This window comes from Rhopilema esculentum, chromosome 18, assembly GCF_057945365.1.
Source record: "Rhopilema esculentum isolate cy_ngs chromosome 18, ASM5794536v1, whole genome shotgun sequence".
In the NCBI taxonomy this organism is placed as follows: Eukaryota; Metazoa; Cnidaria; class Scyphozoa; order Rhizostomeae; family Rhizostomatidae; genus Rhopilema; species Rhopilema esculentum.
This window is the reverse complement of record NC_142832.1, coordinates 7,071,876-7,091,105: the sequence shown is the minus strand read 5'-3', so window position 1 is coordinate 7,091,105 and position 19,230 is coordinate 7,071,876. Positions and strand designations below refer to the sequence as shown.

General features: G+C 38.3%; 1 protein-coding gene across 1 annotated transcript; it reads left to right on the top strand.

Moving 5' to 3' along the window:
* The first annotated feature begins 692 nt into the window (after positions 1–692).
* On the top strand, positions 693–18,841 carry LOC135680941 (uncharacterized). Its single transcript, XM_065195195.2, has 21 exons — positions 693–1,170; positions 2,389–2,921; positions 3,108–3,272; positions 3,993–4,141; positions 4,791–5,214; positions 5,585–5,728; positions 6,048–6,104; positions 6,470–6,663; positions 6,957–7,311; positions 8,481–8,516; positions 9,054–9,125; positions 9,934–10,166; positions 10,513–10,801; positions 11,193–11,267; positions 11,950–12,015; positions 12,649–13,161; positions 13,651–14,241; positions 14,861–14,986; positions 15,574–16,917; positions 17,403–17,484; positions 17,834–18,841. Exons 1-21 carry the CDS (start codon positions 1,136–1,138, stop codon positions 17,862–17,864), a joined length of 5,514 nt encoding a protein of 1,837 aa, XP_065051267.2. The 5' UTR covers positions 693–1,135; the 3' UTR covers positions 17,865–18,841.
* The last annotated feature ends 389 nt before the right edge of the window (positions 18,842–19,230 follow it).

Here is a 19,230-nt window from a genome sequence, read left to right as displayed (position 1 = left end):
TCATGTTTGAACTAAAGCATCTTTTTGGAAGAAACATTTCCGAAACCTTAGGAAGAAAGCTTTTTTGAATATATCTTAATTATTTGTACCATTGCAGCAAATAATTATCCGCACAATGGCAGCCAACACTGTTTGATGATTTTTAATTCACTTTAAAATTCGCGAGGTTAGATAGCTTGATAAAGAAAGGTGGGGCGATTTACTCCAATCTTGTAATGATGCATGAAACAGACGTAAGATTTTTGTTCAAAGGTGCTGTAAATTATCATGCGATGTTTGGAGATTTCTTGTATTCTTCAGATAGAGACTGGCAATCTAAATCGAGGTTTAAAAGGAACTTAGTAGAAGAAGTAAGTTGCATAAAGACTTCAAGGAAAGCTATACATTATCTCTAAAATTTTCTTCTTTTATATGTTGCCTTAAAAAGAAAGGTTTTCGAGCAAAGCTGTACTGTAATTAGATAGCCTCTATTATTGTTATCTACCTTAACATTCAGAAAACTTCATTCACTAGAGTCATAATCAGAATATAAAAATATCTGCACTGATTTTCGAATAGCGCACTAACGTCTAGTATTAAAACACTATCGTCTAGAAGATATTGCGACTAAAAGCTGACACTAGACCGAAATTTCGATATCATATACTCAGCAGCTAAGCTCCTTTTCTTCTAAAAGGAAATCGGAACTTGTGTGTTTCTAGTGAGGAACTTTAATACTGAGGAAGGAAAGCAGAATGTATGACAGAGTCAGCACCAGATGTCAGGAAAATGACGTAAAACTTTGGTGATGACGATCAATGAGGAGATTCCGCCCTTTCCAGTCCTCGCTGTGTTTCCGCCTCTGGTACTTAGCCCTGAGATCCTGGTTTGCAGCAGAAAAAGTGCAAAAGCCAAGTAATTAGGGTGATAGCAAACATCACATAACAGGTCGTTGGGCAGCAGGTCAGTGAAAGCGGCTTTGATTGGTTCATTGGTGATCTATTGTTAATCATATGCATGAGTTCTTGGGCTTATCCGCTTCACGGTTTCAACGTCTTGTCCAAGACGTTTTTGCTGATTAAAAATACAAATTAAAGTAACGAAATGTTGACATTATTACAGAATATACAATTATTATGAGAATGATAATGGTTTAATGTTAAAGAGAGACAAATACGCAAAAAGGATGAGGTTAGTGAGAATTTTTTATTTGCGTTACACAGTGTAATGATGAGTATCAATGGATAAATTGTAAACAGGCTAAATCAACAGCTCGTTGAAATGATACATTTACGGTCCAGGATGCACATCTATTAACGAAATCATAAATCGACGTACCTTCAGTTGCATCTTCAACTTCTCGCTCAAATTTGCCAGTCGAAAAATGCCTCAATCAATAATATTGCTTCTAATTTGATAGGAAACAATATTTATATGCGATTGCAATTGAGAAGACTTTAACTTAGTTTTTTATCCTTCTCGTCCGAGGTTGAGCCTAGCAAGATCAAGACACTACTCAAAATTCTGAGATTCTGTTCAGGTTTACTTAGGCCATATAAATCAGTTGCAACACCCACTGCACTTAAAAAAGACCTAAGAGAGCAACGTATGCTTTCTTTCTCAAAATACATAAAGTTGATTGACATCTATTATTTCTAAAAAAGCAAACATTTTAAACTTAATTTTTGCATTTTCAAAGCCTTTTTGAAGTCTTACAACACCAAAAGATTGCTTGCCTATTATTTTGAAAATTTCAAGCACTCAAAGACGCACTCGTAGCAGTAGGTTCCTTATATACCCTTCCTGGCAATATACTAAGCCAGTATCTAAATTTTGTCTGTAGCAGCAGTTTGTCCTTAGAAGCTGGCCACTCTGAGTAAGTCATTATATAAGTAATCCTCTGGCAGGATACAATCTAAGTTAATAAAACAACTCACTACTAAAATATCGAATACTATTATAACAGTTTGACTCGACTCTAGATAGATGCTATGGGGAAAGTCATGTATAATTATTTGGTACATTTCGCGTTCAAACTTGCTTCAAGGATATACCTGTGAAATTTCCTTATTAGGGTCGTCGTAACTGAATTTCATCACTCCGGTTTAAGATAAGAGTTTGCAGACGGGGTGGCCGTTGGCTCTGTAGGTGTGGCATAAGTACTAATTCTTGGTAAAGCGGAGATTCGGTAGATTTCCCGATAATAGCAGTGGCGATCTGCCAACAGCCTTTGTTGCACGAGGGTGTTCCCTTGCCTTGATGGCTTTGTTGTTAAATACTCCCATCCTACAGAGAGCAAGCAAAATCAAATAGAATTAATCCTGGTTAGGCCTTTTATTACCGAAAAGTTCAATTTCTTGCTTGGAAAAACTGATGTTCAAGACACATATTGTGCTTTCTATTAAACAGGGCTGATTGCAAACTAGTGGCATTTCTAGCCTGTGTAATTGTGGCAGCCCATACAGATGCAAGTAACTTAGCAACAGAACAAAGGACAGTGAAACTAGCACAAGGGTATCAACATACAGCCAGGCCTCGAAGGACAGAGATTAACCCAGAAAATGTGACAGTCTCAAGATTCAGTAAAAAAACACTTATAGATATAACGGGATCTGAATTCCCAGAAACAAACTATCAACAGCCGGAATTCTTTTTTGATACTATGCACGACTTTGGTGATTATGACAATGAAGAAATCTTGAAACAAAGTGAAGGAAGGCTAGATGGCGACACCACAACTTCTGGCAACAGTAGAAGTGACTTGGCAGATAGCAAGCAAAATGAATTATCAAGCTTCGCATCCATTACGCAGGAGAATTTTGATAATGATCAGCTAGAGGCTATCGACCAAGCAAATGAACAAGCAATGGAAAACCGCGGGAATGACGAGGAGACGTATCGTTATGATGATGATGTTAACTCTTTTTATCCAACAACACCAGGTATGTTGAACTTAAGAAAACAATGGGTTACAAAGGAAGATGTAAGATTTTCATTTTTGGAAGATTAAGTATTACGCTGTATTCCAATCTTTTGAAATCATTTAATTCCATGGATCTCATTAAAGTACACAAAACAATTTCTGTCAAATTTTCCATGCAATACTTTCATTGTTTTCTTCCCTCCAGCAAATGCAGGAGCTGGCTTAATTTTTCTACCTGGCCAAGCTGATATTGCGAAAAGAGGTTGGAAAGTCATTGCAATGAAAAGATTTAGTGGAAGCAGTGGAACTTGGACTGTTAAGCTCCAAGTATGGGATTGGAGGCAATATGTGACGGGATTCAAATACGAATGTAAGTGATATTACAAGTTGGATTATTTTTGACAGGGTGCTATCCCTGGCTGGAGTTGTAAAGTTAGTTTATTTGGGGTTTGGGCATATCGGGTGAGGCACGGCACCCTGAGGCAAATTTTTCGTATGCAAAATTTTTCATTAGAAAGGACCTTAAGATTTCGTATCATATCTCACAACTGAAATGGAAAGAGAGTAAGGAAGTCATTTACAATCTGTGTATTGTGAGTTCTACACCTTGTGTTATTTCATCTCTGACAACCTGTGTAATTTCAACAAATAAACTATACATAACCTTAAAGAACTAAGACGAGTTAGCACGCCTAAAATGAATAATGCTGTTTTTGAATAAACTAAACAATTCTTTCAAATACAATCAAAAGTGTTACGAAGCGTAAGATCGTAACCAAATGTTGAACATTATCATATATTATATATCACTGGCTAAAACAAGCCGAAGGATGAACCGTCCTTCCCTTTGACTAATTTTGATCGAACCTTGGCTTATAGCTGTTGATTTTTTTCATTATCACATTGTATTGTTATTTATTCACATTTGTTAGAAGAGCTACAAAAGTTTTCGGTTCTTCATTAGATGACTCGAGGGTGTTATTTGAAGTGTAAGTCAAGAGAAAGCGACAGAATTTTGCACAAGCACCAGATTTAACCAAACGTTCATGCTTAGGCAACTATATACATTTAAAAATCATTTTATTTACAGCTGTAGAGTGGGGTAGCGTCGGTGTTCTGGTCGATGGAACGATATCAAAACACATGTGGATGGTGCAAAGAATGGTGTATAATATCTTATTGATGTTTCGCAAGGGGTCAATGTTGAGTGTGGCATCTTTTGGAGCCAGCGTCAAAATGGTATTCAATTCATCTGCTTTTAATCCTCATTAGCATTACAGAAATTCTAGCAGCACATGTTGTCTAGCGCTTGCTGTACTACATAAAGCATTTGTTTATATAAAATAGCAACATGCTCTTTGAATCACAAAACCGATACTTCTAATTCGTGATATCAATGATTTTCAACAGAATAATATTCAATGTAAGACAAAAGAAAAGTGTATACCAAATTTTAAACGGGATTTTTATAATGTATAAGAAATATTTTCGAATTTAGCTTATTATCTAGAAGCAAGATGAAGTCTATACCAGGAAAAATGCATGTAAAAATGTATTTATGAAGCTGGTTGCTGTTAAGAAAACTCCTCATTACCAGATCAAAAGCAGTGTCCAATTTTACTTCAATTAGGACATCTCAGTAAAATACCTGTTATGAGAAGTAAGAAAACACAGGGCTAGAGTTAATAACTCTTATGTTAAGAAATATAATTTTATATATAGTGTATTTGGATTTTATGTCAATAATTAGAACTTAAATCGGCCTGTAGATCTATTAGCAAAATGCTCTGAAACTGATAAAGGAAACGCAAAGCCAATACTGCACTGCAGTTTCAAATCTTCTTTCGCAATGACATTCACAATCTCATACAAATCAACTATTATCTAGGCGACAGAATTCAAAGCATTTTCAGCTGCCGCAGAGATAAAAACTGTTTGTCAAGGAATTGCATCAGTAGAGGGCAGGAAGATCGGAGAAGCATTAGAGACATACTACAAAAACTTCCAGGGTGTAAAGACACAAAAACCAAAATATAAAATGGCAATGTTCCTTATCGTGAAAGGAGCCACAATTGGCAACGTTGATCTTTTAAAAAAATACGGCGAAATGTACAAGAAACTTGGCGTTACAATTTACGTCATTGGCATTGGGAGCAATATAAATATGGAACAGATGCAAATGGTTACAGAAATGGGGATGATTTACCAGGCGAAAAATTATGCTGCTGTCATGACAGGAGCAGGTTTGACAGTTGGAGGGTCTGCAGCTGGAAAATCCTTGCTTCTAGGATTGCAAGGGGCTTGTGGTTCATGTAAGACATTTGTGATTCATTAGTTAGAAATACAAATATTCTCTATGGAACCATTACTGAGAGAAAACATAAGCAGGTTACACAACCAGTGCCGGATTCGAATTCCATGGCGGCGTCGCAAGGGGGGGGGGTAGAATCGGCAGGATAGATTCTGTATTTCACCGAAATTCGAAAAATTATGTTAGGGAAGGGTGATATTTTTGAAAATGCATGCTATAACATGTAATTCTATGGTTTCAAATCTACCTTTCCGTAAAAAATATTAGGCATAAGCGCTATTCTTTGGTGAGATCGACGTTCCCTGTTAATAGATGCCTTTTGACAGTTAAATGTGTCTGGCTCAAAATTGTTTGCATCTTCTTTTTGTTAGATTTTGGAGCGAGAGCTGGAATTGCTGCTGGTGGCGGTGGTAGTGGTGGAGCTGGCGGTGGTGCAGGCGGTAGTGGCGGCGGAGGCGCTGGTTCAGGCGGTAAGGCAAAAGCTGGTGCCTCTGGATCTGGTGGTGCAGAAGGAGGTATACAGAAATTTTTTAATTCAGGGGAATCCTTGATTATCATTCAATATAACCTTTTATATTTGTATACAAAATATGTTTCTATAGCTCATTGAAGATATCAAAAGGGTTTTAAATAAATTCATTCTCAACTTTAAGCTTGGATTAAGATAAAATTTTGCAAAGAGACATTCAAGCAGGTAAATGAAATGAGATGACAAATAAAATAAACTATATGAAAATAAGTTACTAAACAAACAGAGTTAAACAGCTTTTTGCAAATTATACTAGATATTCTTAATAAATGCCAAGATTTTCAGCTTCTTTAATTTTTACAAAGGTTGGTGGACATCTTCTTGGACATGGACAAGTCATATTTCTGGAATTCAGTATGGAAGTTAGTACTGTTTCTTCTTCCCTATTTTTACTATTGAACACTCAAGCAAAGATTCGCATTTTAACAAAAGCTATTCCTATCTATTACATACTTCAATTGTCTTTATCCTTCAAACCCATATTTACAGATATACTAAATGTTAACTTTCAATAACTTTATGAAAAAAAATTCTATTTATAAGATCTGACTCATAAATTTTTAAATATAGAATTTCTTCTAATGATAACTTCTCTATTTCAAAAAAATTTTCTAAAAAATTTTTTTCACTTAAAATTTCTTTATACTGTTTTTTCACGCACTGGTCTTTTGAAGTATTTTTAAATGAAGAAAAATGTCTAAGAATTCGGTCATCATTTTCTTGACAGGTATCAAAAAAGCAAACATTGGTTTTGTGATTGATGGATCTAATGCTGACATGATAACTTTCTTGCAAAGATTCGTTTTCAACATGATCATGATGTTCCAACAACAAGGTTCTTATGTTACTATTATGGTTTATGGAAGGGACCAATATCGATTGGCACATTGGAAATCATTTTCAGATGCTGGTCAAGTTCAGGTAGGCATAACTTCAAAAAAATATTTCCTTACTGAGAAACAATGAATATTTTAGAAAGGACCAAAAAGATAGGATGACATTTAAATCTAGCATTAGAGTAATTATACAACATCATTTAATAGAATCTAAAAGATGTAGAGAAAGTGTTTTGTGAATATACGGCCATTTTCAGAACTTCAGTTGTATGATAGAGAAGAACAATCTAACAATGTTGCTTTGAAACAGTTCAATTTTCTTCAAACCACAACAAGCATATAATTTTAAATTTTGACTAATAATATTTTTCTGCACAGCAAACTTGCACATCAATTCCATATGTGGAGACTTCAATCAGAAATACAGCAAAAGCATTGACAGAAATAAAGACTTTATTCACACAACAAAAATCAGCAAAAGCTGACAATGCAAATGTTCTGTTTCTGCTGATGACTGGCAGTTCGACAGACAAATCAGGATTGACGGCCATTGGTGGACAACTGAAGAGCCTTGGAATTAAAGTTGTAGGTATTGGAGCTGGGGCACAGGCAGCAGGAGTAAAAGCTGAACTTGGCATGGTTGCCACTAGTGAGCAGTACGTTCGTGCTGGAGCACTGAGTGCAATTGTGGGTGGTAGCAGCTTTAGTGGTCTGGTTAAAGGTCTCATAGCAGGTATGACGGTTTTTTTGTTAATTAAAAGCATACTGTAATTCATTAGAATAAACATGCTTAGAATGAGCAATAAACATTTCAATGTTTGTCGGATTCTGAGTAATCGATAGCAAAGAGGTAGGCAAATTGGCCTTTGTTTGGCCTTCTGTGTAATTTAAAGCTATTTCTCTCGAGTACTTGAATAAAATCGTTTTTCATGCTAGTATTTACTGCTTTCGTGAAAGTTCTGGGGTTTGGATGTGATGTCATACACAGAAGCCTAGGGGGCGTGGACACTTTGTTATCTTTTTTCCTCGACAACGTTGAAATTTAAAACTGATGAATTTCAAAATCATTATTCAGAACTAACCTCATCACCAATTAGGTCTATTTTTCTTTTGAAGTAGTGTTCTTGAACTTTATCCATGCTTTGGTGACGTTGATTCATAAATATTCGACATTAGTAGTAGGCCATCCTCTGAAGTCTCAACCAGTACTTCTAGCCTTACAAAGATTGTTTTAGGTCGGCAACATTCTATAATCTACCTTTGAGAAAAGTTTTAACGATACCTAGCTTCTATAACGAAATTTTTGAGCACCTACAGCGAGGAATTATGGTGTCTTTCCTTGAATGCAAATGCAATACACGGTGCATCCGCGCTGTGCCCACTTCCCATGGTACAGGCTGTGGACATTTCCCGCCAAACCAATTTCAATCAAAAGGAGGCTACGTGCATAATGCAGATCATTCTACCTTCAGAAAATTGAAATCTGTTTAAATCAAATGCATAGTCAGGGCCTCCGATGAAGGGGGCCGGGGGGCCATGGCACCCCCCATTTTTTGCAAAACAATGGAAATTTTTAAAAATTCTTTTGCTATGATTATTAAAATCTCTCAAGGCCCCTCCCCCCGCTTATATGAGAGATCAGATAATCTAGTTGCTTGCAGTTTTTGCTGGGTGTCTTGATGCATGTTGTTGAAATTGATGCTCATTTTTTACTCAATAAGAATTGCAAACGGTAGGCCTAGATCAACTTATGTTGCACCTTCCTTGGGTATTTTGACCAAACCTTTTAGAATCTTAACAATTTCTATCTTCCTTGCTTCATTCCACCTACCAAAGGTGGTGGGGCCATGTGCTCTCTGAATAGAAGCTTTTGCTAAATTTACAAATTTTTCTTTTCACTAGATATTGGACAAGGAAGTTCCGTGAATGTTGATTCTGGTATGTAGCCTACAATCAATTTCAAACTTTTCAAGCTTCTAAACAAATTGAATATGTTATATAATATTCAAACAAGGTCGGTTACGATAGAGGGTGTGAGCGAGTCATATCACAGCCCCTGGGAACATGGAACTTTTTCTGGCGTTATTCGACGTGCTGGATAAAATGGGATGCAAAAAAAGCTTTAAAAATTTCACAAAATCAATTTTTAAACTATGGTTCTTGTACCCAGTCCTATATTGGGTCTTGCACTGTAACTTTGTAACTATTCTAACTGAAACTTGGTTTCCTGGCGTAATCTGAAGTGCTAGATAAAGTGAAATGTATACCTAGTTTTAAAACTTCACCAAAGGCTCTATTTAGACTGAGGTACTTATACCTAGTCCATTGCTGGCTTTATGAACCTCCCGGGTTCTTTCATGAACTTTTTTGTTTTTTAAATAAATCTGCAAATATATTATATTTGTGTAACTGGTTAGAAGAAACATAAAGATGCCAGTAAATCGAAACTAATAGATAATTGTTGATTAAATTTAGGAAGCTCCAGTATGATTTCAGTACAGAAAGAATGGAACTGGGCAGCTAAATTCAAGCAACTGAAATATGGCTGTAAGTATCCATTTCACTTATATGACAATATATATTGACCCGTAACCAGTAGCTTAGCGAGGAAGAAGCAAAAGAGTCACCCCTCCCTCATGGCAACGACTGATTTTGGAAAAATATGTTATCTAGCGTTTCAAAGTGTATAGACTTCATTTTTCCTCGCTCATCCCACTTTTGCCCCCCCCCCCCCCCCACCTACTCCCCCCAAACCTTTACCACTGGCTACGCTGCTGCTGCTAATTCAAGCCGATGCTAGTACAGCACGGCCTCTACGACACCAGCGACACTACAAAAAAGATTATCTAACAAAAATTTAAAAATAGCCTTATCGCTTGCTTTTAAAAGCTTTAAGATCACAAAAAATGAATGAATGAAGAAACTTTCTCAATTTGTGCGCATTTTAAGAACGAACAGCGGCAAAATCTATGATGTTGTTCAGAATGATTATCAAATGCTTCCACTTATCGCCATTTGTTCTTCTTTTGCACAAAGTAATGCTTTTTATATCCCAATATAGAAAAAAAAATTGGTTAAAAGTAACAGAATAATCGGCAATGAACACATCTTAAGTCATTCAAAATGATGAATGTTGGCTGAATACTGCATAGATTTGCATATAAGGACCCCTTTTCATTGAACTAAACGTAATTTTTTGTGTGCTCTAATCTGGCAGGTAAATGAGCGATTAACACAACTAAAAGTAAAGCAACAATGAGTTTTGCACATTTCTTAAACATTGATCTTACGAATCATTTAGACAAAGCCCAAAGCATCAATCACAGCACTAACTCAATAATTTGTTCTGCTTCAGTCCTAGCAAGAGCCAACGTAGGCATTCTAGTTGAATCAGTGGCACTCATTAACTTCGGTTTTGTTCGACGGCTTGTTTACAACATCGCTAGAATGTTTGCACTCTCTGGCAGCTACTTTTCCGTCATTTCATACGGCACAAGCATGTACAGAGTATGCAATTTCGTACAGTTCAAGAGTGCGGGTGAAATACAGGCAATGGCAATGAAGATACCCAAGGGATCATCAGGACAGGTATAAAAAACCAATGAAAAGGCATTGTTTTTTATCTGATGCTCAATAAGTAAACTTAAAAAAAGCACAGTGAATCTTCAAAGTTGAGCAAAAGCTTTCAATTTTCATAGAAAAAGAGTAATTCTTGAAAACAGACAGCATTTCGATATTGCAAATACATTAAGATGCCAGATAATCAAGGTACCGATTTATCAACGTTTCTTTTGATGGTATTATCATAACTTAATTTGACTAAGGATTTCCAGGCATTTTGGTTAACTTTGCCATAGTTTTTGAATCTATAATATCTTTATATTGAAGACTTTTTGCCGGATGTAATGACTAAAGTTCTGACTTTGTATTCCAGGCCTTAACAGGCAAAGCAATGAAATTCATGGGAGAGTCATTCAAAGAGGCACCGCCTGGCAATCCCAACATGCTTTTCGTCATCACTCAATCTGGTTCCTCCGATGATACAGCAGGTCCTGCTGTACAGCTTCGAAAAGACGGGATCAAAGTTATAAGCTTTGGAATGGGAGAAAAAGTTGACGCTAAACAGCTCACCTTGACAGCACACTCTTCCACGCTGGTGTTTATGGCGAAAAAAGAGGCGCTAGTTACGTCACTTTCCACTTGTCAGAGCGCCACAGCTAGAGGTGAGATCTATAATATTGTTTTTAAATGTCAATCATGAACGGAAGACAATCTGACAGCAACTTTAGTTTCTGCCAAGGCTAAGGCCATCGCTATAAGGAGCACGAGGGATGTGAAGCTCCTCTTGGAAAAAAAAATCCGTTGCGATTTTCGAACTAGTTGGCTATTATAGAATGGCGCATCCACTTTGACGGCAATAGGAACCTGGAAACCTTTCTTGAGCTCCATGGCTAGCGACAGGCCAGGGCCAAGTACTCTGAGACCAAGACTAGATAGATTTGAGACCTCCTACAAATTTTTGATAGAAGGACTTTGATTCCTGCATTTTTGCTATAAATAATATCCAACTGATTATTCCAAAGTTTCTTATTCTGCCATTATAACCTTTTCTAGTTTGTGGAACTGTTGCTGGTGGTGCAGATTTTGGTGCTTCGGGGAAATCTGGGATAAAAGAAGGAATATTGGCAGGTAAGATGTAATCGCATATTTTAATACCTTTGAAAACAAATTTTCAAAGTGCAACTACTAGAAATGAATTGTGACTTTTTGTTAGCATGCTGGTGTTAATTTTGAAGATATATGTCTGGTTTTGCAACGATAGTGTTTAATCTTGCGTGATGAGAAATCGAACAACTCTTTCTAGAAACTTAAAGGCATTTGACATGCATAAATACAGCGAACCCAAAAATAACGTGATCAGAGCACTCACGTGAAACCATTGTGCGTTGTTCTAAGGCTTCGCTGATTTGCAGAAAGGCGGAAATTGTTCACATGCTTTTTTTGTGCGCAGTCACTCGCTGGGGGTGGCTGTAAGCCATTTTTACCTGTGTCAAATGCCTTAAACTCAGACTTTTGTCACTATTTTTGAAGTTAAGAGGCTTTTTCAGTTCACTTTCTGATCATTTTAGTTAATTGAAGTTGGTATAAATGCTTTTTTAAATTAGATGTATCAAAGGCATCTAGCGTATTTGATAGTTTAAACAGCTCTGCCTTAACTTTACTCCTACTTATTGATGCAGCGTGTAGAACGCTGCCATCGAGCACATTATTGAAGCTTTGGTAAAACAGCAATTTTCGTGATATTTTATACATAATGATTAGAAACTTACGACATAAATCTATAACTAAATTCATTAAACATTTATTACAGCAAGCTATGCAGACATTGTTAAAAACTGGGAATGGAAGACACAAAACGTTGCATTTGCTTACGGAGGTAAGAAACAATGACGTAATAGTTAAGGTTCTTGCTTTATCAAAAAGTGATTTGTAGATTTTCAAGATCAATAACGAAAAAGCTGCAAAAATGTCTAAAACCTAAAAAACGAATTTATAGGATGTTAAAAGATATGATATATGATATGATTTCAATGAAACGTTTTATTCAATCTCAAATTTTAAACTGTTATTAGAATAAACGTGATGTTGGTTCTTGGTCAGCTCGTTGTAGATTAAAAGTTCTAACTTCTTAGAGCTGTTGAAAAGAATACCCCAATTGGCAATTACTCATTTCAAAAAATCTTTTAAAGAATGTAAATTCATCAACTGTAGAAAAAGTATTTTCCTATTGCTTATGAATATTGTGTCTGTACCCAAAAATAGTTGCTGAATTATAGCAAAGTTGTTGAAAGGAGTAATAAATTTCCATTAAAATTATATGGTGACTAGTCGTGAGGGAGAGATTTCTTTAAAATGATGTAAGTGCTGGATCTGCTTAAACTTATATCACTGATTTATGCCCCAAACACTTCCAAACCTCTTGAATGAGGAAAACTGCAAAACGATTGACTTTTTGATGGTTAGCATCGTCGAAGTAGCATTTATGAATAATTCTTCGATCATCTCATAGCTTGCAAGAAGGCAAAGATCGCATTCCTCGTCGACTCTACCAACCTCCACCATTTTGACGTTCTCCAGAAGCAAGTATACAACATGTACAGACTGTTTGAGGCTGGTACGTCAGTTTCGATAGTAACATACGGTGGATCGACCGATGAGTCTTTGATATCGTTCCGCAGCTATCAAGACCTTACAGTTTTGCAGATGGCTTGCCAGTCTATGGGTTATCAAGGGACGAAGGGCAGGAAAACAGGTGCTGCTCTAACCAAAATGGCCAGTGTCTTTGGAGGAGCATCTGGAGGTGTTAAGCAGTTGTTATTCCTCCTCATCACCGGAAAATCTGATGATGACGTCGTTGGGCCGGCAAGGAACTTGGTCCAGAAAGGAGTGTCGATTTTTGCCATCGGTATTGGTAGCAGTGTTAATTCAAACGAACTAAAAACAATTTCTAGGTACTACCTAACAACAAAATGGCGTGGTTTGGTGACGTCGTTGGTCAAGATTCAAAACACAGTGATCAAAGGTAGCGTTCGTTGCTTTATTTTTAAGGCATTCCAAAAGTTAGTCACGTTGTATTGTTTTTGGTTTTGTAATTCACTTTTGTACTTTGTACTTCAATATCCAAATTGTCGCATATTGACATTGTCACGAAGAAGATATGACCGATCACCACCTTTGTCTTCTACGAGACAATAGAAGCCGACTGAAGTGGGACGGTTGTCGGGGGAAGGCCTTCCTAAAACTTCCCAAATAAACTTAAAAGCAATCGATTTACTCATTATGTTCTTGGCTTTCAGTATGTTTGGTCCCCTGAACCTTTTAGCCTCCCCGCACTACCCCCACCCCATTCTGTAGAGGGGTCCGCGATAGCTGTGCCTTGGCCAACTACAATTATTACTGTTTTCTACGAGGCGTTGATAGAGCTTTCAAATATAGCTAATACGCAACAAAGAATTTTTCCAAGTGATTTCCAGCCATTTACTCTCTACAAATAATATATAACTCCATTCAGTTAATGGCAAAGGTGCTTCAGCAGAGGTTGATACTGGTGTGCAACCAGACACCCCGACAGGAAGCGAGGGTAGAGTTGCTACGCTCCCGCCACCTTCATTTGGTTACACGTCCTGTTCCGCAACGCAGCCAGTCGGTTCCTTATCCACCAAATGGGATTGGTCCGCAATGATATCTGGAATAAAAGCTGGTTCCATAAAGCCAGCAAACGTGATTATGCTGATCGATATTTCACAGGAAGTTAACTTCGAAGCACAAATCCGGTTCTGTTTCAACGTGCTAAGATTGTTCCAGCTCTCCGGTAGCAGTTTCTCGGTTATAACATACGGTTCCAGTGCGAATGCTATTGCAGCCGCTAAGACCATATCAAGCGAAGGAGATCTGAAAGCAATGCTTGCAGCTATCAAAGCAAAGCAAGAAAAGACTGTAAACTGCGGTCAGGCTCTGAAGACGGCTCGCACAAGCTTCTTTGCTAAGCTAAAAAAGAATATGAAAACAGCCATGTTTGTTGTATCTCGAATGAAGAGTACGGACGACGTTTATAAAGCAGTTGAGCAGCTCAAAGGAGCCCAGTTGACCATTTGTGGAGCTGGTATGTTATCAGACTTCAGTTCTGATAATCCGGAATAACAAATCATTGCTAAGTTCAGGGTTGTCAGTTTGGCCTTTTCAGGCCAGATCTTCTTGGCCCTTTTCAGATTAAAATTGCTTGGAAAGTTTGCTGTTGGCCTACTACTTATTTGTGGCCTTTTCAGCAGAAATTTTGTGGATATTACTTTGCTTTAAAAAATTCTCAACAAGTAACAACGAAATGAAAGAAAGTTTTTTTGAAAAAGAAACTTTTTCAGTTTCTTTTTTGAGTTTGAAGAATTATTAAAAGGGCATGGAATTACATTTTTGCCCGAGTTGGTCAACCGTCAGGCCTTCTTTTGTCAATCTTATCTGGCAACCCTGCTACTTACCTTGCTACGCCCTACATGTAATACTTTCCTATTATTAAATTCATTAAGAGTTTTTGAAGGTGATATCACCAAACCCAAAGTTAGACCAATGTCCTTGTACTAGCTTTGCCAGTCGGATATGGTATGATGGCATTGCTAGACTTAGCCAGTTATTGATAGGGAATTTTTCAAAATTTGTATAAACAATTTCAAGAGACTGAGACATTTAGCCTGATCATTATTTAATTAACTAGCGCTATTTGTTTTCAGGTCTCGGTGATGATTACAGTCAAGAAGAATTATCTGTCATGTCATCAATTGGTCAGCTAGCCTTTTCCGGAATGATGTCACAAGCAGCTGGATTTGTCCTTAGAATACAGACGATGATGTCGTTCAGTGAGTTTGCCTTGTTTTTGTAAATTCATAAATGGTTAAATAGCTGTAGGTAATTGGCTGTTTTTTACGTCATAAGAGAGAGTCGATGTGTAGAGGCGACGTAATGGCGAAAAAGTCTGTTAAAGTTCTAATGCTTCTTTCGGTAGAGGTACAGACTGAAAGTATGGCTGAAGAGTAGCACTGGAACTGCCAGGGATGATACCAAAAGCTGCGATTGATAACGAAACAAAAATTCGGTATACGGTATTAAGTGTTGTGTGGAGATGGGAGAAACCTGGAACTTAGTTTCTAGGTCTTGTGTAAACAGAAAAACGGAAGAAACGCGAGAGGTGACTGTAGTAGAGTTTTTGAGAAAAGAAAGGTCGTAAGAAAGATGTAATAAAAGTAAATAAGAAGTGGATTGATGAAAAAAGAAAACAGTGTATTTTATGGCATTCTTTTTAGCAACACGGGATTCAGGTCACTTCGTCACAGTTGCAAAATTAACATTAGCTCACGTATTTGAGTGAAAGTTATCCATCTAGTTATTAGCATCTCCGCGACTAGACGGTATAAGCAGCACAAGTACACACGAATTTCCCTTTTAGTAATGAATGGTGTGCCAAAAGCGGATACAATGACCAGAGAAGCAATAAAGCAAGCAGCAGGCGCTGATGCCTATGGTGGTGCAATGAACACTGTCCAAACTGGAAGTGCACCGTCTGAGGAAGCTGGCAAACCAGGCTGCCCCAACACTGGCTTCTCAGGTGCATCTGGTGCTGGCGCAGGGGCTGGTGGCAGTGGGGGAGGCACTAGTGGAGGAAGCACTGGTGGAGGAGGCACTGGTGGAGGAGGCACTGGTGGAGGAGGCACTGGTGGAGGAGGCACTGGTGGAGGAGGCACTGGTGGAGGAGGCACTGGTGGAGGAGGTACTGGTGGAGGAGGTACCGGTGGAGGAGGTACCGGTGGAGGAGGTACTGGTGGAGGAGGTACCGGTGGAGGAGGTACCGGTGGAGGAGGTACCGGTGGAGGAGGTACTGGTGGAGGAGGTACCGGTGGAGGAGGTACTGGTGGAGGAGGTACCGGTGGAGGAGGTACCGGTGGAGGAGGTACCGGTGGAGGAGGTACTGGTGGAGGAGGTACCGGTGGAGGAGGTACTAGTGGAGGAGGTACTAGTGGAGGGGGTGCAGGTGGTGGTACTGGTGGCGCTGGGGCAGGTGGCGCAGGTGGTGGTGCTGGTGGGGCTGCTACTGGTGGTGGTGCTGGTGCTGCCGCTGGTGGAGCTGCTGGTGCTGCCGCCGGTGGTGCTGCTGGTGCTGCAGCTGGTGGAGCTGCTGGTGGTGCTGCAGGAGCAGCTGCTGGTGGGGCAGCAGGGAATGCAGCAGGAGGGGCAGCAGGAGGAGCAGCAGGTGGTGCAGCAGGAGGAGCAGCAGGAGGAGCAGCAGGTGGTGCAGCTGGTGGTGGTGCCTTAGCTGGTGCAGTTGCTAGCATCTTGAATGCAGCAGCGGGTGGAGTTGCAGGCTTAGGAACGGGAGCTGGAGGCGGTGCAGGGCTTATTGCAGCTGGCGGAAGCGCAGAATTAAATGCTGCTGCAGGTGATGCGGGCACAGGAGCAGGTGCATCAAATGTTGCTGTTGGAGGTGGGGTTGCTGGGGGCACAGATGTGGCAGCAAAAGCAGGTGGCGGTGCTACATCTGGAGCTATAAGCCAAGCAGGAGGAAGCGTTCCTGGGGGATCGAATGGCGGATGCCCCGCGGGTTGCAAGCCTTGTAACCAATGCACAAAAAAGCGACGAAGTTATTTACGAGATGACGTCATTTGCCCTGCCTCATGTGAGCCCTGTCTAGATAAAACGTGCAGCGAGGCCAAATCGAAGTCTTCGGTCGATCCAATGCTGCTAAAAATTGACAATGATAAGGGAGAGGCAGAGTCAAACGACATTGACTTAAACGGTAAGTAACATCTTATTCGGAGATTTACGGTGACTTTCAACTACTTACCAGATAGATTCTCGTTCCACCGCATTTTTACAATATCGTAGGTATACAATTTGGTAGCAAAAAGCAATGAGTTTTTTGAAAATGTTTCCTCATGTCATGTTAACAGATTTAATCAACTAGTCGATCTATCGTGCCAATAAGAAGGTCATGCTCAACATTTGCCAAGTTTTTCAGAAAAATTACTGTATGTAGCTTGTAGAAAAGTCAATGTGGAAATAATAACAGCATCAAGAACATCCCAGTTTCAAGTTTTCTAAGAAAAATAAAAACATCGAGCCACGGCAAAAAGTATCTGGTTTCTATAAAAAAAGAGAATACTAAGCTATCCTAAACAGGCATTTAAAAGCACGTTTTCAATATACATAACTTGAGAACATTAACATGTTAGTTGAACCGGGTTTGGCAAGCCATTGATTGTACTGCACACTTTTTCAAAGCTATCCAAACACTGCTAGAGGACTTTTACGGTGAAAATTCGAATGGAAAACGGACAATACGACCCAGATCATCACACCAGAGGTATGCACACATTCCGTAGAGCTGATATCTTTGCGCAAACTTGAAAAAACAATCTAAGATTAAATAGAATTTTCGAGTCTTACTTCATTGATAATGCAACGCAGGCTGATATAAATCGAGACTTGATATTTTTTATGATGCAAAAGTATTTAATGTTGGTTTATGTTTTATTTAGAATACTATACCTTAAAACATTCTTTTAAATTGTACCATATCCAAAATTTATTCTGATTATTAATAGATTGATTATTAATTGGCTTTAATTAGCTTCTTTATAGCTATTAGACTTAGATCTAGTACGCCAACTGTAAACAAAATATTTTTGATCATACATTATTTTCATTTTCAGATTGAGAAAAGTGCGCGAAAAAGTAAAGTAGAGCAAATGTGATTGCTTTCTTGGTGTGCAGTAATATGATGAATATAACACAAGAATGGAACATCAAAATGACGAGCTGGGGATGACGAAAAATTTGTTACAAAAGAACAAGCGTCTGTAACTTAAAAAGCATGTGAAAGCTAAGCATATAAGCTTCGTGTCGGAGCAGAGATGTTTTATGTCTCCTAGTATTATAGGCACTAATTGAGTCTCAGTCATTGTAGGGTTTTCACATTGAAGTGAAAGCCTGAACAATATGCAGTTCGTAATTAACATTTGCTTAGCTCGTAATAAACAGAAAGACGTAACAAAATGGCGGACAAGGCCCATAGGCCATCTCGGAGTTCGCGAGGCCATAATAGAATCCTATTGTTATATAGCTACTTCAAATCGCTCAGATGGGGCAAACCAGCGAATAATTCGTGGTAGATAGATGCTGTTGTCCCATTATTTTGCCATCCGTGAAACTACTTAACAATATAGAAAAATACTTTTATACTGAAAATCCGAATTATGTTGATTAGCCTTGGACCTTGTTTGAGCCAAAGAAGAATTTACAAGTCTGATATAGGCCGCAATTATATTTGCTGCGAATTTTACCATACTTGAGTCGTGGCATTGAAAACTCCGAGATGGTCAATTTGACCTAAGTTTAATTGCAGTCGGTTGCTGCATTCGTCGAGTTCAATTATTATGTTGACATGAAACGTAAGGATAATATTCTTGGCGAAAGACACTTGTAGTAGAAATGGTAAAACTCGTAAACTAGAAATTGCTACACACCCTAGATAAAGTGAACAGGTTGCCATTATCTTTCCGATGTGGCATGAGACTTAGCAATTCAGCACCTAGTTTGTTAATACTTATAGATTACATTGAATGATCAAAGTAGGTTTCCACTTTTGCTGTAAATAATAATTTGGATAATTATAAAGTAACAAGATTTTTAATAATATAACAAAAAAACTCAAAAGAAAAGCTTTTATTTCCAATCTGCCACTGGCTGCTACTTCACCAAGCTGAATTCAAGTGCTTGAATTGAAACTACCCGTTTTACTGTCTGGTTTAAAAGTACAAACGATCACACTTTCAAAGCTTAATAAAAACTTGAATCTGGTGTAACTAAAGATACAATCAGCTACAAAGAAACTCCTGAAAGAAATAACAGCGAATAAAGAGAAAAATGAACTCTCCTTAAGTATAAAGGTTTGCGAGTATAGCACTTTAACGAGCTGGAGGATTTTCAGACATTGCAGGTATAAAAAACAACTTCTTATTCGGTAAAAAATTGGTTCGAGACATAAAATTACAAAACCTTTTGTACATAAATAATCAGACATTGTAAACAACCTGCTCCCTCATCACAA